At 37.0% G+C, this 27857-nt stretch overlaps 1 protein-coding gene across 2 annotated transcripts; it reads left to right on the top strand.

Annotated features, from left to right (window-relative positions):
- The first annotated feature begins 518 nt into the window (after positions 1 to 518).
- On the top strand, positions 519 to 27857 carry mvb12ba (multivesicular body subunit 12Ba). Of its 2 annotated transcripts, none has more exons than XM_046839545.1 (10): positions 519 to 648; positions 10769 to 10888; positions 13029 to 13136; positions 17850 to 17946; positions 19188 to 19317; positions 21139 to 21288; positions 24042 to 24133; positions 24378 to 24433; positions 25956 to 26015; positions 27111 to 27857. In XM_046839545.1, the coding sequence occupies exons 2-10, from the start codon at positions 10778 to 10780 to the stop codon at positions 27195 to 27197; spliced, it is 891 nt and encodes a 296-aa protein (XP_046695501.1). In that variant the 5' UTR covers positions 519 to 648; positions 10769 to 10777; the 3' UTR covers positions 27198 to 27857. The 2 variants fall into 2 exon arrangements, with proteins under 2 accessions (XP_046695501.1, XP_046695502.1); XM_046839546.1 differs by lacking the exon at positions 519 to 648 and adding an exon at positions 960 to 985.

Here is a 27857-nt window from a genome sequence, read left to right as displayed (position 1 = left end):
CATGTAAACAATATTTTAGTAAAAAAATAGCATTTTTCTTTAACAATTGAATTTAATATGACTTAACTTGAATCAGAACTATCTCTTCTGCTGCTGTGTCTCTGTTTATCATACAACATTGTACAAACAGAAGTCATCGCTCTGTCTCTTGGTCATACATCATGTGATTGCTGAACTTTTGTGAGTCAATCTGTCAAAGACAAAACAAACTGCAAGAGAAGAAACGTCAGCATTCTTTTATTCATTTATATGCATTGCATTTGGGGGATGTCCTTACAGTTCTACAGCTGTGAATAATGCAATTTGTCTGAATAATATTTTTAAAAAATACACAAAAATAGAAATCCAGTCCGTTGTAGTCTATTTACTATCAATAATCATGGTTTTCAAAAAACAGTATCGTTATTGCTATCGGTATCGGCGCAAAAAAAGAAAAAAACCGGTATCGCCCACCCCTACTGGCACCACGCGATTTTTGTTTTGTAACCGGTAGATGGCGATATGCACAACCATTATACAAAACTCCCAAGGAAGAAGAAGAACAAGATAACGGCATGAAATAAGGAAGAAGGGAGCAAGAAGAAGAAGACGAAGCGGATTTAGCAGTGTAAACCGAACTGTTCGAAACGGATTGTTGACCTTAACTGGGTAAGATGAGGATGTTATCAGTTAGTTAATCAGCTGCTGCATTATCTAAAGCTCATGTGTTCTCAAGCGCTTCTCTCCGCTTAGGCCTCAAACTCAGCCGAAGCTCTCGAGCAGCTCCAGCTGCTGTACCCTGGATACAAGAGAGGCATCTTAGAGGAGACACAGGCGCATGTTCCCGAGAGTAACAGTAGATAATCCAGAGGGCAGTTAGGCATAAATAAGCTCATAACAATAGTTTTGAAAGATCTGTGCACTTGTGACTGTAATGATCATTTATTAGTCAATCATAAAGCCAAAATACACATACAGCAAGTCAGTTACTCGCAATCAGTATAAAGTAAGTGCTCACATCTTGGAGAAAAGTGAAGGTTCAGCATCACTCTGGTCTCCTGTAAAACCTTCCAGCAAACTGGTTAAAACAATATTTACGACATATAGACTAATCAAATAAAAACTCATTCTATTGTTAAAAGCCAATTGAACTAGAAATAAAATAGGTTGATTACATTCTATAATTGTTTTTTTTTTGTTGCAGATAAAACTTTTATTAAACCGTAACCCGTAATCGCCTTCAGGAGAATAGTGGTGTTTTGCTCACCAGCTACCCTTCAGAAATCCTAATGCACTTGAGAGATGCTGAACATTTAAATCTCTGTGTAAGACTTTGTCTATACGTGTCTACATGTGAGTTGAAATCGAGTCTGGATGAATTTCCGCTGTGTTGCAGACCCTCATCGCTTCACATTGCATAGTTTGTGGACTTTAGTTGAAGACAAGTGTCCCTGTTGTAGTTTCAGCATTTTTCTTTCGTTGGATATGAAAGAAAAATTGTGTATTGATTATTATGTGATCTATGTAAAATCTGCCTCGCAAACACGTTGCTATAGAGTTCTCTAAGAAAAATGCTGAAACTACAACAGGGACACTTGTCTTCAACTAAAGTCCACAAACTATGCAATGTGAAGTGATGAGGGTCTGCAACAGAGCGGAAATTCATCCAGACTCGATTTCAACTCGCATGTAGACACGTATAGACAAAGTGGCATCGTAACCGTTTAATACTTTCTTGTTTCCTCAATCAATTCAGGATTTTTTTCTGTGGCGTTTTTTTCTTTTGAAAACAGTCCTAATAAGTTTATCCCTAATGAGTGAGCTGGTGGTGACAGTGGCAAGAAAAAAGTGCCTGAGATGGTATCAACCTTGAGAGGAACCATAATCAAATCTGGGTTATACAGAATGTTGATTTATTATAGTTTTAACATTGTTGAGTTTATCAACTGTTCACTAATGGAGACTTGAGTGTAAAACTGCACACGTTGATTCTAGTCATTCTAGCAGATTGTTCCTCATGGATCTTGAGTTTAACTCTCCACTTAGATCTTTAGACTGGGTTTTGGAACCATCCTCAGGTGCAGCGAGTGGTCTCGCTCCATTCGGCAGGTCTGGAAAGAGGAAAAGGACATGATCACTCGATAGAGAGAGATAGAATAAAGGGTGTGAGAGGGAAAGAGAGAAACGTTTTATTAGGAATCGTTAGTGTATAATAATCGTTAAGGGCAATGTGCAGTATGATTAGAGTGCAGGTAGGGACTTTGGCACGGATTAGACTCTGAATGACTCATGAGACAATGCAGCGACTAAAGAACGCCAAAAAGGGTCACACATTTTAATTGCGAATTTGATTTTGATTGTACATTTTTATGTACTTGATGAATTTGATTTAAAAACATTCATTACTTGTCTTTAGTGCATTTTCTTGTTTTCATTTACTAAATATTATATTACATTAATATGAATATAGGCTCTCAAAGTAACAACAGGTTCTGATTGTGTCTGGGTTGTAAATGTTTTTTGACACATTGCGTATTATAATAGAAATCAGTTATTGATATCCGGGTGTGTCGAATTATAAATGACATCATAAATGCAATCAACCTAATACATTAGTCATCATAACACTAGTACAGCTAACAGGGGATCGATAAACCTGCTATAAAAAGCTTAATAGTAGGGTTTGGTAATATATTGAAAATTATCAATGTTATTACAGTAATGTTTTTGCAGATGTAAAATTGGAGAATATTAAATAATGATATTGTTATTTGTGGCGAGAGTAGAGAGCAGGTTGAGAAGAGCCTGGAGAGGTGGAGATATGCACTGGAGAGAAGGGGAATAAAAGTCAGTAGGAGTAAGACAGAGTACACGTGTGTGAACGAGAGGGAGGACAGTGGAGTGGTGTGGTTACAGGGAGAAGAGGTGGAGAAGGTGGAGGAGGTCAGGTACCTGGGGTCAACAGTGCAAAGTAATGGAGTGTGTGTTAGAGAAGTGAAGAAAAGAGTGCAGGCAGGGTGGAGTGGGTGGAGAAGAGTGATAGCAGGAGTGATTTGTGATAGAAGAGTATCTGCAAGAGTGAAGAGGAAAGTTTATAGGACTGTGGTGAGACCTGAGATGTTGTATGGTTTAGAGACAGTGGCATTGAGTAAAAGACAGGAGGTGGAGCTGGAGGTAGCAGAGCTGAAGATGTTGAGGTTTTCGTTGGGAGTGATGACGATGGACAGAATTAGAAATTTGTTTATTAGAGGGACAGCGCATGTAGGACGTTACGGAGACAAGGTGAGGGAGGCGAGATTGAGATGGTTTGGACATGTGCAGAGGAGGGACATGGGGTATACCGGTAGGAGAATGCTGAGGATGGAGCCACCTGGAAGGAGGAAAAGAGGAAGACCAAGGAGGAGGTTTATAGATGTGGAGAGGGAAGACATTCTGGTAGTTGGGTTGAAAGATGCAGATGTAGCGGACAGGGGGTTTGGAGACGGATGATCCGCTGTGGCGTCCCAAACCCCAAAGAAGAAGAATTAGATTAAATCTATATCTGTACTACATAATTGGTCAAAATAATTTTCACCTTAAATGCTACAGATCCTGTCAAAAGTTTGGAAACACTTTTATTGTTTTTCTTCATTTTTTATTATGTTTATATGCAATAAACTTGGTAATTTACCAGTATGACGATTTACTTTGAGCAAACAAATAGATAAATGTACAGATGTTAAACTTTATTTTTATAGAAAAATTCTCAGCATGTATAATAGCTTCACACACTCATGGTGTCCAGAAAGTTCTTGTAAAACTTGCCAAAGGTGTTCGTTTCTAGTTGGATATTTTTTTCTGACCTTGCGATCCAGTTCACTCAGAACAGTTCAGTGCGGTGACTGGGCAGGCCATTCCTTGATTGAAAACACCCCAGCTGACAGTTTGCTCTCTAAATCAAGCTTAAACAGAGTTTGGACGAATGCTTCGGGTCATTGTCTTGTATGGTGAAGTTGCTTTCGATTGGTGTTGAAGTATGGAATGGTAGCCATGTTGGTTCACTTTTTCTTTCACCGAAAATAAGTCTCCAATCTTCCCTCTTCCAAAACCCTCCATGTTTGACTGTGGGTCTGAGATTATCAGATAACATAATCTCTCCTGTTCTCTGTGTTACATCAGTTATTCTTTTAGAGCCAAAAATGTTACATCTGGACTTATCTGGCCACAGATCATTTTTCCAGTCATTCACTGTTCAATTCTTCTGTGCTTTTCGCTTGTAAACTAACTTGTTCCATATAAACAAAAAGAAAAATTTAAGGTGCCTGGCAAAGTGCAAGGCAAGAAATATAAACAATCGGGTGTTTCCCAACTTTTGTAAACAAGGTTTTTTCTAAAGGCACTGAATATCCTACAGCAGCTGCATTACCCCGAAAACTGTACTTTTATTAATAAATAACACCTACAATATGTACGAATGCACATATTGATCAGTATTGCAATTAAATTAATAATCAGTGTATGTACAAGCACACAGAACTTTTAAATTTTGTTTAAAAAAACAAAAAAACAAAACATGTTTTGAATGTGTATGACCCTTTTGGGTTTCCATAGCAGCTGCTATGACCCGTATATTTGAGTGTTTGATAATAAGACTAAGGAACGCCGGGGGTCTGGCAAGACTGCAGTTAAAGTCTCTAGCGTCTTTCTAATGCATAAAAAATAACAGCTACAAATATACACGTATCAACTTTCACGCTTGATAAATTCCAAAATGGAATTGAAAGTAAAAATGATGGACATGCGGTCATTACCGGTGTCAGTTATTAATGAGCATATACCGTCATTTCCGGACTATAAAGCGCACCCATATATAAGCCGCACCCACTGAATTTTACAAATATTTTTATTTTGAACATAAATAAGCCGCACCTGTCTATAAGCCACAGGTGTCTACACTGAAACTAATTTACTTTACACAGGCTTTAACGAAAGACACGTTACACACGGTGTAACGGGTGAAATATGTTGCGCTTCCTTTAGGAGCATAGCGGTATTTTGGGAATAGCCTGCCACTGCATTTTTTCCGGTATTGTGTGTAAGACTGAAGATTATGTGCTTATTATTTTCTGATGCTGATTTCTAAGTTTCTTTGACTAACCCTTAATGCTGTTGCCAAGAAAAATAAAAAAGCACGAGTTTTGGAAACCTGTCTGTGCTTATATGATTTCTGTTGCAACTGGAGTTAGTGAGCTCTCCCTTTACCCAGACTCAACGCGTTACAACGGCTTGTATCTAAACAGTAGACGACCAAAAAGTCATTGTTCACTGTCTTCCTCCTTCCTTTCACAACTATTTCTCTCGGGAGTTTATCTTTTGTCATCGGCGTGCGTTTAAAAATCACCCGATGGAAGTTTTTTCTCCCGAAGCCGTGCAGCTCAGAACACAGGTGAGGTGCGTTTTTTCGTTTCCGTTCGGAAATTGAATTGGTCTAATGTTATGGGGTTCAGTTTTTTGGTTTGAAATTTGTGCATTTTCGGTTTTCGGCTGAAAGACTTTGATCACCGAAAAAACACGGCCGAAACAGTTTGTTGTGATGACGCAAACAGAATCCGTGGCCCGCACGTGCTTGTCAGTGTGGACGTATTTCAGTATATCTGAGAAAGACCCACGGATAGCGATTTGCAAAACATGTAATCGCGAAATTTCAAGATGGGGTGCGTCTGCAAAGACTTTCTCCACGTCGGGTTTAATTTATCACCTGAAATCCAAACATCCCGATCGCTATGCTGAATATGAGAGAAACGCGGCACAGAAAAGCAAAACCTCTCCGAGCATGCGCACTCCGTCTGTGGTGAACGTTTTTGAAAAGGCAGGAAGTTTCCCAGTGATAGTGTTGTATTGTATCTTTAAGCAGTTGCACTTGTTCTGAATGCACTTTGTTTTTATGAAAGAACATATTTAATTTTACAACCTTTCAGCAGGCCAGAGGGCCTGTACATTATTATTTAATGTACACATGAGTGCATTTAAGTTAAACATTTAAGACTAAATTTTAATTAATTTTATCCTGTGCATTGTTGCAATGTGCTATAAATAAATATTTTCATAATTTGTAATTTGAAATGCCTTGATTTTAGTAAGGTTAGTACACAGTCATAGCCATAAATGCAATGGTAATAATAATTGGCATAATTTCTTTCGGTGTTTCGGTTTTCGGCCTTGCTTTCCTCTTTTTCGGTTTTCGGTTTCGGCCAAGAATTTTCATTTCGGTGCATCCCTAATAATATTATGTCTTCTGTACATTGTATGTTGTATTTGACTTTAATTTCCTATCACGAGTTATACAGTGTTGATGTACAGAATCAGAATGAATTCATTCATGCACCATTAGGTTTTCAGTTGCTAGAACATTGCATCAGTGTTAGTTTGCATGAAACTGCAATATTATCAAAAGGTTACCTACATTTTATAGTTATATTTAAGTTGATTTGATGTCATAGTGTTGCATTTTCCACATTGAAAAAGCATTTAATAAGTTGTATGTTTAATAATCCCACTCACATGTTACTGAAACCTATTTTTCACATTTTCAGATATTCAGTTTTAAAGCATTAAAATGTTCTGTATTTTAACATGCTTTTTGAGTTCATATCAAAACAGTCACTTTCTTACCTGGCCTGAAACATATGTAATATGTAATAACACAGTAATTATTAGTGATATCATAATGTAAGCAAGCACTCATCATGTAATACACAATGAAGCACACTTTGCAATAGGCTGTGTATTGGTGAATGACAAGTTCAAATATAAAAAAAATGTAACAGCTCAGGGGTCGAACTCATCAGATTTTGATTTTATTGATTTCTTGCCAGTGACCTCGAACTGAAAAGTTAACACTGAATGCTTGTAGGAAAATGGCCAGGAGAAACTTGTATGTGAAAGTTTTACACAGTATGCATTAGTGTTGTCATGATGCCGTGAATATATTTACGATTCTACTACAGCAACTGCAGCAAAGTTCACGGTCCCATGAAATATTGTGTTCATTCCTCATTCAAATCTACAAATGAATCAAATGTAATCAAATATCCATGTGTATAAATAAAATCAGGCAATTTTTATCTTTAAATGAGAATGAATAACAGGTTATTGGAAAAACAGTTCAGTTACAAGCAAGAAACATTTTTGTTTAATATTCAACAGCAATGAAATGTTTTTACTACTATAAAGGTTATTATTTTGCCTATTCAGCAGAACTGATTATAAAATAATTTCATAATTAGCATTTACTATAAAACAGTATTGACTGGTCTTTTAGTAGTGTTTCATTGCTAAATGTGACCTTGCACCTCGCAGGTACACTGGAGAAAGGTTTGGGTATTAAACTATATAATCTGATTTACAATCGTATGTTAAATCTTATCATTTTAACCTTAAAAAAATCCTGTTTCATAAGTTTGCTGGTGTTGGTGTAAGAGTGAGATTAATGTTCTGCTACTGAAGTCATGAATAGGGTCAGGAGAGGTTTGGGTTTGTAAGTAAATAAAAAATAGACATGTATTATACATACAGAAATGTAAAGCAGCCTGTTCTGTGCATGCACTCTTACTCTTATTTGTCTCTTTCAGAACATGGCATACAGCACACACGCCCCATGCATTGAGTTGTAAAAACATGCAATAGTGTTTCAGCAAGTGTGCATGACTGAAACTATCAGCTCTTGATGTCTCGTACTTGTACTGATTAGAATATGTCTAAATAGTTGCAGAAAACCTTTTGTGAAGTCTGTTTTGAATAAGTTTGGGTTCCGAGTGGGTTTCATGTGATGTTACACCTGTTATTTACCCAGGAAAGTTTCATAACTGGTAATTGCATGTTTTTATTCTTTTGCCCTTGTGTGCTGAGGTGGCCGCTGTGCTTTGATCAAACTGTGCTTGTTTACTGAATATTGCATGTAAATCCCACGCAGACCTCTACTTGAAATCTCTGTAGGCATTCACGCCAGATGGGTTTTCCACCACCGATTGGCTTCTCGGTGTCTTCAGACAAAACCACAAAAGCTTTTCACACTCATATTTATATTTAAATTGTATCCAATGGAAGAGACCTTTCCATATATATATATATATATATATATAGCACACACACACACACACACACACACACACACACACACACACATACCCACAGTGGTGCGAAAAAGTTTCCTTCCTGATTTTTTTTTTTTTTGCATTTTTTTCACACAAATGTGCTATCACAATGTTTTAGATCATCAAACTCATTTAAATATTAGTAAAAGATAACACAAGTAAACAAAACAGGCAGTTTTTAAATTAAGGTTTTTATTATTCAGGGAAAACTAAATTCTAAACTACATGACCCTGTGTAAAAAAGTGTTAAAACTGTGGTTTATTACACCTGAGTTCAATTTCTCCTGCCACACCCAGGCCTGATTACTGCCACACCTGTTTGCAATCAAGAAATCTCTTAAATAGGACCTGCCTGACAAAGTGAAGTGGACCAAAAGATCCTCAAAAGCTAGACATCATGCTGAGATCCAAAGAAATTAAGAAACAAATGAGAAAGAAAGTACTTGAGATCCATCAGTCTGGAAAAGGTTATAAAGCCATTTCTAAAGCTTTGGGACTCCAGCAAACCACAGTGAGAGTCATTATTCACAAATGGCTAAAACATGGAACAGTGGAGAACCTTCCCAGGAGTGGCCGGCCATCCAAAATTACAGCGACAACTCATCCAAGAGGTCACAAAAGACCCCACAACAACATCCAAAGAACTGCAGGCCTCACTTGCCTTAGTTAACGTCAGTGTTCATGACTCCACCTTTAGAAAGAGACTGGGCAAAAATGGGCTACGAAAACGAAAACCGCTGCTGAGCAAAAAGAACATAAAGGCTCATCTCAGTTTTGGCAAAAAAAACATCTTGATGATCCCCAAGACTTTTCCCCAAGGAAAATACTCTGTGGACTGATGAGACAAAAGTTTAATTTTTTGGAAGGTGTGTGTCCCATTATGTCTGGTGTGAAAGTAACACCGCATTTCAGAAAAAGAACATCATACCAGCAGTTTTGCTGCTTCAGGACCTGGAAGACTTGCTGTGATAAATGGAACCATGAATTCTGCTGTTTACCCAAAAAGCGAACTTGGGTTCTGCAGCAGGACAATGATCCAAAACACACCAGCAAGTCAAATCAGTTATTAGGTTTAGGGGCAAACACTTTTTTACACAGGGCTATTTTCTATCAATAATAAAAACCTTAATTTAAAAACTGCATGTTGTGTTTACTTGCGTTATCTTTTATTTATATTTCAATTAGTTTGATGATCTGAAACTTTAAAGTGTGGCAAACATGCAAAAAAATAAAAAATCAGGAGACTTTTTTGTGTGACATTTAGATTATTATTATTATAAATAGCTGCGACTTCGCCTCCTCTTCTATTTAGACGGGGCTGGTGTATGTAAGTCTACCCAGGAGGACTCGCTTTATTTAATGCCAGATATTTGTTCGGTTTTTATTCCACGTTTCTGTCAAACACATTACATTAAACTCCTGGTTGGTAATAATTTTGTTTATATTCAGCGCTTTTGACGTGAGAGATTTAATGTTCCACAATCCTATCTATAGATCAGAGCTGCTGGCTGTGCATTCAGTCTTTTATATTTAATGTTAATCAACTTACTTAAACAGACTTTCTGAAAATTTCTACATTTTGGTTTCTCTCAGGAGACAGACACAGTCTCAAATCGATGGACCCTGATTGATGACTCAGTGCAGCTAGCAGACGGTCAGTTTAGCCTGTTTGTTCTCTGGCCTTGGCCCTGGATAGTCACTGGTTAACTAGCACTGTTCTGAGACTATGACCTATACTACAAGAAATTAGAGCATATTACATCATCGCACATTGCCTTCGCTAATTTACACACCTCTATATTGTTACTGTTATATTTTCATATACATTTGCAGCATTTGGCAGACGCCCTTTTCCAGAGCGACTTAGAACTGAGCAGGGGAGGGTTTTAGGACTTTGCTCAAGGGCCCAGCGATGGCAGCTTGGTGGTGGTGGGATTTGAACCTGTGACCTCCTGATCCAAAGTCCAATGCCTTAACAACTAAACTCCCACCTTCTTCCTGTTAGTAAACTCTGACTGTCAAAGGTGTATATAATTATTCATATGAAATTGTTACAGTAACTAACATATAAAATGATTCAGTTGTTGGCATTGAGCCAAACAGGGTATTGGTCAAATCATGGTTAAATGTATTAAATAGTTTTTTATTAAGTTTTCCTCCCTTTTTAGTTTAGGCATACAAGAATAAGAAACAGAATTGTTTTGTAGCAAAGTCATACCTGTGTCAAAGCTGTTTGCATCAAATTCTATTTACAGAAAAGTGTATGTATGTATGCGTAATAAAACTGGAAACAGGTGCTCTCAGGGTACAAGATAGTTCTGTATGTGGATAAGAATCAATACCATGGTACTGCACTGTTCAGTGGAAACAAGCTGTATTTCGCATGGATCAAGGCGAAACTAATTTAAGTACAGTGGACAAATAAAATCTATTTTATATCTGTTTTAGACTTAAACAACGTAAGATTTTTTCTAGACTTTAGAACATTCAGGATGCTCTAGGATTTTATCTGCACTTTGTATGAGTTCTCAGACAAGTCTCTGAAATGCCAACTGTAATATAACTACAATTAAAAAAGAAACCTCTGATAATTTATAAGCACATTTTAAGTGTGAGATCATGTATTGAATGCTTTTTCTTCATCTCTGTGTGCTTAGAATCTACTGATGCCTGAGGTACGGGATTTGTCAGATGCCCTACCTGAGATGCTTATGGACCCCATCACTGGTGTAGGTGTTGTTGCCTCGAAAAACAGAGCACCCACTGGCTATGATGTGGTAAGTGTTTAAGCATAAAATATTTTCCATGCAATTCATCATTTGATGTTTAGTGTTCCACAAGAAAACCTTAGAAGAAAAACTGATAACAGTCAGTCAAATAAAATCTGATCCAGATCTATTGCTGTGATCTCACTTACTGTTTTTGGTAGATTGCCAGATTTGCAAATGTCAAAACTTTTTTTTTTCCTATATAGTCCCCTCCAAAAGTATTAAAAGATCAAGGTCAAATCTTTTGTTTTTGTTATAAACTCAAGATTATTTGATTGTGTGATGATGGATGAGACTTTCAGATTTCATTTCCTAATATTTACATCTAGGGTTAGACCTTTAAATATTCGCTGACATATCCCTTGCTTGCAGTAACTTTATGCTGGCAACCCACTGGCATCAACAAACTTGCCTTCTTTTCTTTCCAGGCTCGTACTAAAGCATCTGTCAGCTATCATTTGTTTTTGTTGTTTCATTTTTGTGTCATTTGTTCAGTCTCCTCTTTCAGAGGTGAAATATATGCTGGAGTCTGGTGACTGACTAAAAATCAGTCAAAGTAGATCTGACCCCAGATTCTATTGTAAATATGATGATCTGTAGTATCAAAAGCCTGGCTCATATCATCGTTCCCGTTCACAGGCATGCATAGCCTCTCTAAGGGAACTGTTGTTGGAGCTTTGTACAAACCATGACACAAATCTACAACTGCTTCAACCAGACAAAGCAAGACTGCGGTAACACAAAGCAGTAGCTTCTATAACATTAATCACCATGTAGTCAGTCAGCAGGGCTTCCTATTACTTTTCTGTTTTTTTTTTTTTTCCCCAGTGTGTGCCTTCTACCTTCTAAATAAACACAAACAACCTAATCTCTAATCTGCTAATGGCTTGCTATGTTCAAGTTTAAATTCAAGTCTAAGGGAATGACAAACAAAGCACACAATCATGGCATACATGCTGTTTCAGCTCGTGTCCTCTACCTTCAGCTTGAACCTGATGCTCTCCCAAAGGCAAAGACCAACAAAACAAAGCACATATTTCAACATTGTAACTTTGCACTTAAACATATGCTGGATTTAAAACCTAAACATTTAAAATTGTTAGCTCAGGCTGCTTTTCATAAGTCAAGACTAGTATAGTCTTTGGCACACACTCTGATTCGTCTCCTAACTAACTGATCTAATTTTTTTTTACTAGACATCAGGTCCAAGACTTTGACAGCATCTGGAAAGACAACTCCACCATTTTTATCACTTTTTTAACAACGGAAAATATGCCACTGCACTAATTAGTTTGCATCTGCAAGTTTACATTTCTAAATTCACATGACAGTAGTGTGATTTGAGTGAGATCAGATTTGGTCAACAAGTCACATCTTGCTTTTTCTGTTCCTCTGTAACATGACTAGCGTGAATGAAAAGAGGCAGGTGAGAGAAGAAAACTATGAGATTATAAAGAGATGCTGAACTGTAAGAAATGACCGGAATGAATGATTGATTTTGTGAATATTTTATTCAGATTTAAACACAGACCTACAGAACAGAGAATCAAAGAAATTAATATGCACACAATGACATTAGATACAATAAAAAAACATTCACTTGAGGTGAATCTCTGCTTTGAGATTTTAAATCCAACATGTGCACTAAAGTCTTCACTACTTCACAATAAATTTTTTTATGTTTATATGAGGTGAAGTGTCACAACAGCAGTGTCAAATACACAATTACACTTTTAATTCTATTTCAGATATTTTATTTCAATATTACTGGCTGGGGTGTAGCACTGCTGTATATTGCTCAGGAACCCATTTATCAGTCTGTAGGTATGAAACAATATGAATTGATTTATATCAATCTCGCTCATTCTCTCTGTGAGACAGACAAACTTGTGAAGACATAAAAACTAAGTGAGAAGTGTTAGTAATCTGCATTATCAATAGCATTTCTGGGTTCCCAGCTCTACATACTGTATATAATAAATGTACTTGGTGGTTAAGATGTTGGACTTCTGCTTGTAAGGTTCTCACCACCACTAAGATGCCAGTGCAAATTAGATAGTTCTCGCTTGATAAAATGGTGTCTGCCGAAAAACCTTAAATGTAAACAGTCCGTCTCTCATTCATTCTCTTTTCTTTTTCTTTCACAAAGGTTGCATATACCACAGATGGAATGGATGCTGACTTATGGAAAGATGGGCTGTTCAAATCCAAAGTGACACGCTACCTTTGCTTCACTAGGGTCTTCTCCAAGGAAAATGTAAGTCATGCACATTTTCTCCTGATTTTAGTTTATGCATATACAGAATTTCGAGGGTTCCACACAAGCCTCTGACATGATGGTTCACATTGTACATAGTTTGTGTCTTTATTTTAATTTCGAATGCTAATTAGAAAAATGGCAATACAAATGTGTACCATCTGTGTCCCTTCGGTAGCGTGTGATAGGCAGATGAAAAATTAATTGGCAAAAAAAACTGACAGATTGCAATTGCCATTTGTTGATTTTGAACCATATTTAGAATAAAATATACAAAAAATAAATAAAACATGAGGCAAAATATCAGTTGCGTTTAGATTTTATCACCTATTATACATTGTTAATAAAAAAAATCCAATTGGAAATATGTTCGTTTTTCAATGCAATTTGTATGTTAAAGATTTGTTTAAAATGTTGCAGTAAACAGTAATAAATGGGACCAAATACCACCCATAATGATGGACAAAGACCAGAAACCACTGGGACATTCTGTTCTTGCTCTAACGGCAGTGTGCTATATTTTTGAAGGCAAAATGTGCTGTTACCTTACTTCCTGTTTTTGGTAGCTTGCCAAAGTTGCAAATTATGCCAAAGCCCAATTCTTTTGTTTCTTTTTATATACTCAAGAAATTGTGCTTGCAAGATGATAGAGGTTTGAAGTTTTTATTTCCTAATATTTACATCTAGGGTTAGGACAACTTAGACCATAGCAATTTGCTGGAAGACCACACAGTGTTTAGGTGAGCAAAACTGTTGGATAGCTATAATGTATTTAATATTTGGTTACATATCCCTTGCTTGCATTAACTGCATTATACTGGCAACTCACTGGCATCATCAAACTGTTGCATTCTTTTTTTTTCCCAGGCTTGTAGCAATGCATCTGTCAGTTATCATTTGTTATCTTATTTCTCCCTTCTGTATCCTCTTACAGAGGTAAAATAGATACCGTATTTTTCGGACTATAAGCCGCTACGTTTTTCCTACACTTTGAACCCCGCGGCTTAAACAACGAAGCGGCTAATTTATGAATTTTTCCTGGGTTTTTTCCGGTTTCATAAACTTCAAGCCAAAAAACTGAGCCCCATAACATTAGACCAACGAAATTTCCGAACGGAAACGAAAAAACGCACCTCACCTGTGTTCTGAGCTGCACGGCTTCGGGAGAAAAAAAGGTTTTTTTTAAACGCACGCCGATGCCAAAAGATAAACTCCCGAGAGAAATAGTTGTGAAAGGAAGGAGGAAGACAGTGAACAATGACTTTCTTGGTCGGCTACTGTTTAGATACAAGCCGTTGTAACGCGTTGAGTCTGGGTGAAGGGAGAGCTCGCTAACTCCAGTTGCAACGGAAATCATATAAGCACAGACGGGTTTCCAAAACTTGTGCTTTTTTATTTTTCTTGGCAACAGCGTTAAGGGTTAGTCAAAGAAACTTAGAAATCAGCATCAAATAATAAGGACATAATCCTCGGTCTCCACACATGCAGTAATACCGACAAAATGCAGTGGCAGGCTATTCCCAAAATACCGCTATGCTCCTAAAGGAAGCGCAACATATTTCACCCGTTACACCGTGTGTAACGTGTCTTTCATTAAAGCCTGTGTAAAGTTAATTAGTTTCAGTGTAGACACCTGTGGCTTATAGACAGGTGCGGCTTATTTATGTTCAAAATATAAATATTTGTAAAATTACAGTGCGGCTTATATATAGGTGCGCTTTATAGTCCGGAAATTACGGTACTCAGCTGGGTTTAGCCTTTCAAAGCATTCCACTACATGTCATGCTCTGTATAAATGTCCAGAGAATCTTGTTTCACAGTCTTAAGGTCTTTCAAATGGGCTTCCATCAGGTTCTTGGTCACCTCTCTTACTAAGGCCCTTCTCCCCCTGGCTCAGTGACCAGCTTTTGGATGAGTACAGTTTGTGCCACATCTCTTCAGTTTGAGAATTATGGAGGCCGCTGTGCTCTTGGGGAATCTTCAGTTCAGCAGCCTTCCCCAGATCTGTGCTTAGCAAAAATCCTGTCTGAGCACTGTACGCTGTTTCTTTAACCTCATGGCTTATTCTTTGCTTTGATATGCATTGACAGCTTTACAGCCCTTTATAGAGAGGTGTGTGCCTTTTCAAATCATTTCCAATCAATAAACTTTTCCATAGTTAGATTTCTGTCAAGGTGTAGAAACATCTCAGCAATGATAAAGAGAAAAACTACTAAGGTTATTTAATTTAATTCAGTTTGTTTGTTCAGTTTAATAGAGGCTGTGTTTATTTATCATGATCACAAGCTTTATCAGGCCTTGCTGCCTGAATAAAAAAAATAAAATAAAAAAAAAGGATTAATTGACTGCTGACTGCACACATATTGTCAAATTCTTATTACTACAATAGAAAAAAAAGGTTTGTAATGATGCTGAAAAGGTAAAAGTAACTCTTTTCTATTGTATGCATGTTAAAACATTCTGTATCCACTAGTTTGTGTTTTTCCAATGATATGCAATGTACACTTTCTTCAACCTTAAATAGCATTTGCTGCTTATGGTTGAATTGTACATATACACCACTAATTTGATAATTGTGATATATGTTGTCAGCTATTAAAGTTTCATTAACTGCCCTGGAAACACTACAGTAACCTACAGTATCGTTTGTGACATTTGGATTTGAATATTGTCAGCAGATCTCTGCCCAAGGTTTACAGGACATCAGGCAGATACTAAAACTGTGACTAATCATCTTAGTTCCTACTTTAGTTGCCAGTGGCTGACTGCATGGTTTGACTATTGAAAGTCCTGGTGCACCAACGTTATGAATTGAGTGTGAAATTAATTTAAAGGAAAATCAGAATTAATTATCATTGATAATATTTTAATCTAGAGCTGTCCCAGAGAATTTGAGAACCTGTTGCTACCTGAATTTTCAGCTTGTCCTCATCTTGCCAGCAGTTCCTCTTCCAGACTTTAGTCCATGTAGAGAGAACTGAAATGCCTGAAGCTGAAACTGTGGCAGATCTTTCAGCATATGTAGTGTGGTTCATCAGTATTATTTATTAGTGGTTCATCAGTCTTTTATCAGCCGGTGCTGATAAAAGTTTTTGTCCAAACCTTGTGTTGTTTCTCGTCATCATTGACCAAACCAGTTTTATTTTTCCTAACAGCCTCAGAAACTCACTCAGTGAATTCCTCTACTGTTTCGCTGTTTCATCATCTCTGGAAAACTGGAAAATACCATTTTCATTTAATTATTGAAGTTTGTTGGAAAATTATTCAGGTTCCTGTTGTCCCACAAATGTTGAGGATCTCTTCTAATTAGCTCCCATTTGAGACTGAAGATCCTTGTCAGTGACTTTAGTCTATTACTGGTTAGTCAGTTTGAGCATTTTATATTTATTCCAGTTCCTTAAGGTGGTAGAATCAGAATTACATGAGAGGTCTACAGAATAATTCTTGCTGCCAGTTTACAGATGCATTAAATTTAATTTAATTATGTATCATTTGATTAAAATATAACAAATAACTTTGTTTGAGGAAGTGGTAGGTTTTAGATCAGCAGACCCTAACCAGATTAAGCATTCTGCTAAATAGGAGACTAAAGAGAGAAACCTGAAACTGAAAGAGGCCTCATTAGAAGCCTGGAAAAGAACCACAAAAAAAGAATTCAACCTATTGGTGATATCATTGGGTTGCCAGCTTAATGCAGGCATTGGAAGCAAATAAAATGCAACCAAATATTAACAAAAATGAATTTGAAGGAAATAAAATCTGACATTTTGGTTCAATCATCTCAAATACATCTATTGATGTGGTTCAGTGTATAGCAAAAAAAAAAAGCCCTTTCTTTGAGTCAAGTTTATTTCTATAGCGCTTTTCACAACAGACATTGTCTGAAAGCAGCTTTACAGAAATCAACAGTCAAGGTGAATGGTGTGCATTTATTCCTGATGAGCAGCCGTGGCAAGGAAAAACTCCCTTAGATGTTATGAGGAAGAAACCTTGAGAGGAACCAGACTCAAAAGGGGAACCCATCCTCATCTGGGTGACATCAAGAGTGTGATCATAAATGTTTCAACAATACAGAACACTGGAGAGTGAGAACTAACATGAGCACTGGAGTATAAGATTATAAGTGATGTTCTTTCTACAGTTTTATACAGTCTTTATGGTTATAAAACCAGTCTGTGAGGACTGTGTTCAATGTTTAATCTAATAAACATTCCAATAATAAAACCCTGTTAAAGTGGCCTCCCTCAGCAACAGGAACTCAGGCTTATCAAATGCTTTTTTAAGATTCACTTTAAAAATCGATAATCAAATTTATACAGAGAAATTGGTACACACAAATTGAATATTCTACATTTTTAAAGGAATTCTGGTAACTTGAATTGTGTTGCGGTGGCAATCAATGTGTCAAAGTGTGGAAAATTTCCACTGTATAGCGTGTGATGTTTAAAAGTTCATATATTTCAAGAAACACAGTGGCATTGTATTGTAAATATGAATATTAGATGCTAACTGCATTTCATTGGCTCTGTACATGTACCTTTCACCATGACAATACAATCTTATTTCATTTAATCTAAATATAGCAGAGATTTTCATCTATTTTAAAACAATGGATTTTTTTAATTTTTTCTTAAATGAAAAGGAACGTGTCCACGGAAATCTAATATTGTAACCACTGTAACTACAGTATGCATTGTGTGCATCTTTCCACAGAGTCATTTAGGAAATGTGCTGGTGGATATGAAGCTGATTGACATTAAAGACACGCTGCCTGTCGGCTTTATCCCAATTCAGGAGACAGTGGACACACGTATGCATCTCTCTTTTTTGTGCTTGTATTCTTTTAGGCAATATAATATTTTTTTCACAAAGCTTGATTTTTTTTTCTTCATACTGTAATGTCTTTTAACATTCTTTAGCAGTTTTATTGTCTATATGCAGTTATTTCTTTGTGTTTATACTTTGACAAAGTAATTGTTCCTCTGTCTACCACATAATATTGGATTTGATATTAAATTAATAAATATAAACTTAATTTCAGACTTCCAGCTTAAAATGTATTGTCTTCCTATTTTAAGGGACAAAAACAGTTATTGATAAGTGTGGGGAAATGAAATGGTAGGAGTGAGGGAAAGTGTAAGAAAGGAAGAGGCCATGTGTGTAAAAAGAGGCGGTTTTGCACAAGAGGAACCAACAAGTGATGAAATGTTTCCCTGTTCAAAATTGTATTAAGGCAATTTGTGACCAGTGTGAAATGTCTTCCATTGAGATAATAAACAAATCTGTTGCCCCTTCAATATTGATAGATTCCTGTTACACTGTGGTATATCATCACACAGTGGAGGTCAGATTGGATGGTGTTGTACATTTCTTGCTCCACATGGCACCCAGGCCTGTTTAAGAGTCATTTATGTTACCAGTGATAGGGAGTATGAAGTTGGGATTCCTTATCAGAGCTTATCAGAGTTTCCTTAAGAGCCGGAAACACCTGCTCAGCTTCACCTGTCCAGCATACTTAGTCAGTAAGGAAATGGGCCGTGTTTAAGCGCCAGAATGTAAATGGAGGGTTAGAGGTAAGGATGAGGCTGTTGTTGAATTTTTTGTTTTGTGTTTTATTAAGTGTTGGTGAGATTAAAAGGGGTCAAAAGAGCTACAGGAGAGAGGGAAGGAGAGAGAGAGAAGTGGAGAGAGAGAGGAGGGGGGGGTTTGTTGCTCTTGTAGTTAGCTCTATTTGCTAGATCATGTATCCTCCTATTAATCATATCTTTTTTTAGACAAAGCTATGCCACAGCAAATCAGTAGGGGGAAAAGCTAGTGGAGAGAGAAGGCAAACAGATTTAGTCCAAAACTTCAGTAAACGTATTTGTTATACTTGTATGTCTTTTTCACTTAATAGTGGTTGCAGGTGATCATGTTTCTTTTTTTAAATGTACTTAAATGTGCAATATAATAAAGCATTAATGAATAATTGAATTAGTTATAACCTGTGCCTTTAACCCTATTGCTACTTTTGTTCCATTATTCTTTCTACTTCAATCTTTGTTTCTTCAGAGGAGCCAGCATTCAGGAAACGGAGGCTGTGTATTAAGTTTATTCCAAGGGACTCCACGGAAGCAGCAATTTGCGACATCCGCATCCTGGGACGCTCTAAACAAGCCCCACCACAGTATACATTCATAGGGTCAGTTGGAATAAAGTGATTATATATATATATATATATATATATATATATATATATATATATATATATATATATATATATATATATATATATATACACACATATATATATATATATATATATATATATATATATATATATATATATATATATATATATATATATATACATATACATACAAGGTTTATTGTTTGATGAGATTAAAACGTATCAGGGAGGCTGCTATGAGACCTATAGAAATGTTAAAGAAGCTACAGGGACATTTGTTTTCTAATTTTGCTGAAATGACATGACATTCTATGGATAAACATATTGGAATAGCTGCCCATTATACCTACATAGATGATAATGAAATCACATTCTGAATGCATATTCATTCATATGGAGTCTGTCCCCCTTTTACAGCTATAACAGCTACCTTGCTTTTGTGAAGGCTTTAAGGAAATTATTACCTGTTCATTTAGTAGAGCAATTGTAACGTCATGAGATGAGAAGGCCTGGCATTCTGTTTCAGTTCACCCCAAAGGTGTTTGATGAGGGTCAGGGATCTGTGCAGGCTTGTCAAGTTCTTCCACATCAAACTCATTCCACCATGTCTTTATGGACCATGGTTCATGCACTATGTCACAGCCATGCTGGAATAGGAAAAGGCCTCCGTGCAAAATGTCTTGGTGTGCTGAAGCATTAAGATTTCTATTCACTGGAAGGATCCCAACCTAGCTCCACACCATTATCTCTCCTCCACCAAATTTTACAGTTGGCAAAATGCTGTCAGTAATTAAACGCCATCAGACTGCCAAACAGAGAAGCTTGATTCGTCTCTCCAGAGTCCAGAGCTTTTCACCACTCTGTCCGATGCACCAGTCAACCATGGATACCCATTTCATTAAGCTCAGGCTGCACAGGTTTTGTACCGATATTAATGCCAGTGGAAATTTGGCACTCTTGAGCTATGGATAAGCAGAGCATTGGTGACGCATTGTGTGCTTCAGCACTCAGTGACCTCACTTTGTGACTGGTGTTTTGCTTTTAACTGAGTTGCTGCTGTTATTAAATGCTTTCATTTTCTGATAATACTACTTCCAATTAATGAGGAGCCTTACATTTTACCCGATAGTCTGCATTTGAGCTTATATTTATTATTTACTGAATATCTAACAGCGATGAAATACTACATAGTAGTAGTAAGTCACACTCTAACTAATTGCACAGCTGCCAATAAGGGACCAAAGTAAAAGCAGATATTGATCCACCTCCCATCCAACTTCTCTGTGTTCATCCTAAATTGTCATTTAATTAAACAGTATTATATGCACAACAGGGGCTGAAGAGCATGGTTTATTACCAACAATAATTTCCCCACCAGGAGGTTCAATAATTAACCCCTGAAGTGCCCACAAACTTCCCCCTAGATAGCAAAGAATTGCAATGTATCAACCATCAGCAAGAAAGCTCAGCAAATCCAATCCACCCCAGGGTACAATTCTACACTGCTGCTACAGAGAGCATCATAACATCTTTATTCACTAACATATGCTATAACATATTGTCTGTTTTTAGGCTCTGTAAATATTAAAACATGCAGATAAATATTTTTAAATGCCAGCAATGTGAAATGCTTCCCTCATGTTTAACGCTATGTAAACATAACTATAGTCAGAGACACCACACACACACATCTGTTAAGTGATATTCATTACATATATCCTAGCTAGGAGAAGAGGGTTGGATGCATAACTGTTCAAATGGGAATGTAAAACATTGCTGTTCATTGTTGGCTGTTATTTTGAGTTCCTAAACTAAGTGAGCATTTTTCCACAGTGAGCTGAACAACATGGGGATCTGGTACCGAATGGGGAAGGTGCCTAGAACTCAAGACTGCTCTCCCACACAAAACAACGCTTCCGGCACTGCTACCACCACCAGTGTACAAACAGTCACCAACTCTACTTCAGTTCCTGTCCTGCCCAAGTATGTGTGCCTGAGCAAATTTTGTTTAGAAATAGAAAAATAGAATAATCATGTTTTAAATCAATGTTTTTGGTGTGAGAAGTCAAGTGCAAAATCATATGTTTTGGAGAAAAGGGGAGGGAGAGGGAGGCAGGCTTGATTAAGATGGTTTGGACATGTGCAGAGGATGGACATAGGGTATATTGGTAGGAGAATGCTGAGGATGGAGCATGCAAGACATGCAGGTGGTTGGGGTGAAAGAGGCAAATGTAGGGGATAATAAAGGGTTATTAAGAAGGATGATCCATTGTAGTGACCCCTAATGGGAGAAGCCAAATGAAGAAAAGTGCAAAATCATGTTTAGATTTAGCATTGGGTAGAGCAGATTCCTGGGTATTTTCTACAGTTGATTTAAAAAAAAAATCAACTGCTTCATAGTAAAGCTTTTTATATTTCTTTAGGTAGGCCATAAAAGAATAGTATTTTAGACAGACACCTTTATGAATATTTGTGATATTGCTTTGTGCCCTTTCTTATAACGTGCATGACGTATTTGTATATTTATATTTTATGTAATACTTTAACACTTGTTGCTTGAGTATTCCACACACACACACACACAACACATACTCACACACTGCTAACAGCATGAAGTCACTGCAGGCTCAGCCAGCTGTGGATAATGGTCATGATTGACATATTTCTAAGCTTGCTCAAAGCTTTGCTGTAAATAAAGTGTAAAGTCCGCTGAGGGAAATGTATCTGGATAATTCTCAAGAGCCAGAGAAAGAGGCAGCAGAAAACCTGTATCCCTTGGTGGCTGTGAAGGAAAGAAAAACTAAAGTGTGCCATGGTATACACAATGTCTAGAAGGATAGTTCAATGTCCAAGAAGAATTGGGGGACATCCATTAATGCCTTGAGGTTGCAGGTTGTGGCATTCATCAAAATGCCCTTCATTGGGAAAAAAAAAATTAAAGAGCAAATGTAATGTTTTTAAAACTTTGCCAGTTCTACTGGTGATTGCCATTGTAGTTTAAAGAACTGGAGCATGTACTAGACACTAGTTACACAAAATAGCTCTCCATGAAACATGACCAAAAATACACAACACCCAGTATGCATCAAAACCTACATATAGCTTTTTAGCATTTATAGCTTATTAGATTGGAAATTCTGTGGCAGCTAACTAATGTGCAACTCTTATTATGGCAAATACATAAGCTCATAAGGAAAAACCTCACCATCCTTTGTTCCGACCAAAATTCATTAGCCTGGTCTTCACTGGTTGTGCTGGTCCCTGAGACAGATGTCTGCTAAAGGTTCTGTGTAAATTACATGAACCAATATAATCTAAAATAAATATAAATGTTTTTTTAGTAGTAGTTTTATGTGATTGTTAGGCTGTTGATAGAGTGTCCTGTGTCACTAAGCATTTTAATCATAGAGAGTTGCTTCGGAACCCAGTCATTAGGGTTGCACAAGCCAGTGTACTTTTTGTGCAGGTCACAGGCCCGGATAAATGGGGAGGGTTGCGTTACGACAAGGTGCCGAGAGAGGAGTTGTGATATTGTATGAGGAGGTCTGGTGTGTCAGAGAAGTATGTGAGGGGTGGTGCAGGACATATATGAGGACAGTGTGACAGCAGTGAAGTGTACAGTAGGAACGACAGACTGGTTCAAGGTGGAGGTTGGACTGCATCAAGGATCGGATCTGAGCCCTTTTTCTGTTTGCGGTGGTGATTGACAGGTTGACGGAGGAGGTCAGACAGGAGTCTCCATGGACTATGATGTTTGCGTATGATATTGTTATTTGTGGTGAAAGTAGGAGCAGGTTGAGTAGAGCCTGGAGGGGTGGAGGTACGCACTGGATAGAAGGGGAATGAAAGTCAGTAGAAGTATGACAGAGTACATGTGTGTGAATGAAAGGGAGCGCAGTGAAGTGGTGCGGTTGCAGGGAAAAGAGAGAAGGAGAAGGTGGAGGAGTTCAGGTACCTGGGGTCAACAGTGCAAAGTAATAAAGAGTGTGTTAGAGAAGTGAAGAAAAGAGTGCAGGCAGGGTGGAGTGGGTGGAGAAGAGTGATAGCAGGAGTGATTTGTGATAGAAGAGTATCTGCAGAGCTGAAGATGTTCAGGTTTTCTTTAGGAGTGATGAGGATGAACAGGATTAGAAATGAGTTTATTAGAGGGACAGCGCATGTAGGACGTTTTGGGGACAAAGTAAGAGAGGTGCGATTGAGATGGGTTGGACATGTGCAGTAGAGGGACATGGGGTATATCGGTAGGAGAATGCTGAGGATGGAGCCACCAGAAAGGAGAAAAAGTGGAAGACCAAGGAGGAGGTTTATGGATGTGGTGAGGGAGGACATGCAGGTAGTTGGTTTGAAAGAGGCAGATGTAGAGGACAGGAGGGTATGGAGACGGATGATCCGCTGTGGCGACCCCTAATGGGAGAAGCCGAAAGAAGAAGAAGAGAGTTGCTAAGAAACAAAGAAAGACAAACAGAAAATGAAAGAAAGAAAGAAAGAAAGAAAGAAAGAAAGAAAGAAAGAAAGAAAGAAAGAAAGAAAACAGAAAATGAAAGAAAGAAAAACAGAAAATGAAAGAAAGAAAAACAGAAAATGAATGAAAGAAAAACAGAAAATGAAAGAGAAGAAATTAATTGATAGGTTTAATTGGGGCAGTAGTGAGTAAAATTAAGAATGAATAAAATGAATAAATTTGTAATAAATTGTGGGCTAGTGTTTAATTATAAGGAAATGATGTGTTATTTCAGACACATATCCATGACCCTACCTGCCAGTTTTAGGAGGAGTACCACTCGACCTGACTACGAACACCAAAGCTCCAACCTATATGCCATCTCGGGTAAAAACTTTCATCATTGTGTACAAAGCACAGGATAGGTACCAATATGAATTAATTGCTTCCTTTAACAATACCTTTACATGTGTTACTAATATGATGCCGCTACTCGGTTGGCGATTAATCTTTTCCCTTTCGATTCTATTTCAAGGTTCTTATACCTCAATAATTCTACTTCAGGATTATATTTTGTTATTTCTTTCATATTTGGATTTGTTTTTTTTTTTCCCACTGTTTTTAATTTTAGCTATGGATGGAGTACCCTTTGTGATCTCTGAGAAGTTTGCATGTGCATCCAGTGATGTAAGTCTGCCTTTTGTCATTATGATTTCTTTGTAATCCTGAAGTAATCTAAAATCTCTGACAATCTCATTTACAGCATTTCGGTTTCGAGATTTAAAAGTGTTTCCGGTTGCCTTCGATTAAATCTTTAAAAAATGATTGTGCAAGATGTCTCAGATTGCAATAGTAGATTGGACGAATAAAGGTCAAACCAAGAGATATTTGTTATTTCTATTTACCTAGACCTGAGACAGATAGGAAAGTTTTGGCTCAGGAGTAGACCTAAATAAAAAAACATCAAATAACTTGGCAAAACTAATATTCTGTTGAATACCTTTCAGTTCGCTCATTCAAAAACATTGACCATCTTTTATTCAAACCATTCTTTTTTTTATTTGGGTGTATTTTCTTTCATGCTGAAAGGTAGTTATATTTCCCTTCAGCTTACCAGCAGGGACCTGAAGATTTTGCATTTGTAGCTTTTTTATGATTATATCCATTTTTATAAAAGCCCAAGTTCTGACTAAAGAAAAGCAGTCCTAAAGCCTCATGCTGCCCACTGGTGTTCTTCTCATGATGTGATTTTGTTTCTGCACCAGACCTTTTGCACTTGTTCTCATTAGTTTAGGTTTGGGATGTTTAGTTGAGATTGGATGTTTCTCAGGAGAAACCACCAGCCTACTCCAAAACCCAGACATGTAAAAAATATATCCGGTTGTCATATACCAAGTGCAATCAGAAATACTGATATTCCTGCGGTTTCTTACTTTTTGCCATTGATTTCTCGGCTTATTTCTCGCCAGGCTCCTTGGTAAGTTTTGGTCTGGTCCTTTTATAAGTTTTGGAGAGTAGTTCTGTTCTTGGTGCTTAATGTAATCCATTCTTTCTTGGTAAAATCGGTGCCACCCTGATGAGGACGGGTTTCCTTTTGACTCTGGATCCTCTCAAGGTTTCCTCCTCTTAACATCTCAGGGAGATTTTTCTTGCCATTGTTGCCACTGTATAGGCACTATTCTATACATTTATATTAATTAATTAATATTAATAATTCATATATTGCCTGGTGGTCTAGTGGCTAGGATTCGGCGCTTATTATTATTTATTTATATTTGTAAAGCTGCTTTGGGACAGTGTCCATTGCTAAAAGCACTATGCAAAAAGCTGAATTGAATTAAACTAAATAATATCCTATAATCTATATAATAATATCCTATATAGTCTATAATGCTCTACAGGCTTAATGCCACTTCCTAGAATGTCTCCTCCAAATACCAAACATAGTAAACGTTAAACTAATAATATTATTATTACACCTTACCTAAAGAGCACCAGCTGTACATTTCTTCCCAGAATATAACTGAAATATTAAAGAACCTGGCTTCAGGATACCCTTTTTAGGCACGTCAATGAGATCAGCATCTCTTTCCATCCAGCCATCCAAAAATTCAATTTATTTACCGCTGCTTCAAGCCTTAACCTTGACAGTATTTATGTTCATTGGTATCTGTTTTATCTTTATCTAATTTCTTGCTCACTTTTACAGCTACAACAGGTTGACTTGATGGGCATAAGGATAAAATCCCTTGCAGAGATTGAAAAAGAGGTGAGTACTGTGGCATATCTATTTCTTGAGCATGACCTAATGATAGCATTGTGGGTGAAAAAAAAATCTAAAAAAAAAAATAATAATAATTTTGATGATACAAGAGTGCTGAATTGAATCAAATTTTTGTGACTGTGTGGGGTACAAGACCGGCTGTTTTGGAGACACTCTGTCCCAGTCATTTAGTCATCGTAATTTGGCCTGATCTACTATAGCACAAATAGGAAAATGTGCTATCAATGATAGGAAGGTGTCAGAATACACTGTGAATTAGAGGTTGACTGGATGGATCGTATAACCGATAACCAATTAAGTTTTTTAAATGAATACTGGATAACCCAATTATAACTATTTATGTAATTTAGTACTGAACTTTATTACAAAAATAAAAATAATAATAAAACACTACTGAATCATGGAAATGTGCTAAATGAAATAAAAATGAATATATTCTTTATTTTAATGAATATTGAGGAAAATAAAAGACATGCCTTCAAACTGAAACTCCAAATAAGTAAAAGGTTAAATTCAAAGTGAATAGAATAAAATAAATAAATAAATAAATAAATAAATAAATAAATAAATAAATAAATAAATAAAAGGCACACCAACAAACAGCATGTAGTGTCAGTGATTCGCCTCTAGAGGCTGCTCTCGTTCTATATAATGGCAGCAGACCTTCTCAGCTGCTCCAGCCACAGAAAAAACCCGGAAAAACCATCGGTATGGATTTTTTCCGTTCCAGCAATCAATTGTCTGTGCCGATTAATCGGCAAAACATGAATCGGTCGACCTTTACTGTGCATTGCATCTTGCTTGCACAGACCAGTCAGGCACCCATGTTGTCCCTTGTGTTTATTTATTCATTGTGTATAAAAATAAAACCTGCTGTTTTGAAAATCAAACACAGGTTTTGTATTTTGCTTGATAACTGATGACTTGATTTGCTTGATAAGCAAGAGTTGTATGGCATGAATCCTACAATAAATGTAATTGCTGATGGCAATTCAGTGTGTTACCTATTAACATATTTATGTTGATAATTTCATTCTCTTCTTCTTTGTGTGTATGTGTGTGTTTTTTCTTCTGTCCCAGTATGAGTATAGCTTTCGTACCGAGCACAGTGCAGCTGCCCGCCTGCCCCCCAGTCCTACCAGGACTTCACTAGGTTCTGAGGCTTAAACACATGGACAAAAGGAATGCCATGAGCTCAAAAGAGTGGCAGGCCCGGAGTGGAAATGAAGTGATGGATTTTGACCTCTTTTGACCTTGAGACTTCCTCAGCATTATCCCTACAGTATTTACTTTAATTTCTTTGTTAGTGGAAATTGTGACTACATTTGTCCAGCATTTCTTGGTGACAGAGGAATAACAAGTGCATAATCTTTCAAATACCATGAACTAACCAAAACCACTACTGAAATACAAAGGGATAACTAAAGAAGGAACTTTTCTGTACTAGCTACAAATCACTACTATACATAATGCATCGTTATCTGTACAGTTAAATGTCTTATCCTCATGCAGAGTTAACTTTTGTGTTAAAAGGTTTAGCATGGAAACTATCAAATAAGATCTTTTGAGTTAAGGTTCAAAAATGCTGAAAAAACGAACTAAATAAAATAGGAGGAGTTATTGTTTTGTTTTGTTTTGTTTTGTTTTGTTTTGTTTTGTTTTGTTTTGTTTTGTTTTGTTATGTTTTGTTTGTTTTTGTTTTGTGGTTGCGAGACCGACTGCCTGATTAGAACAGTTCATCTTTTCTCAGTTCATGTATAATCAGAGCTCTGTGTTTGCCATTGGAAACATAGCCCAATATACTGTACAATAAATGCACTTCTGTGA

Source organism: Silurus meridionalis, chromosome 25, assembly GCF_014805685.1.
Source record: "Silurus meridionalis isolate SWU-2019-XX chromosome 25, ASM1480568v1, whole genome shotgun sequence".
NCBI classification, from domain to species: domain Eukaryota; kingdom Metazoa; phylum Chordata; class Actinopteri; order Siluriformes; family Siluridae; genus Silurus; species Silurus meridionalis.
This window is presented reverse-complemented; position numbering and strand designations above follow the sequence as displayed.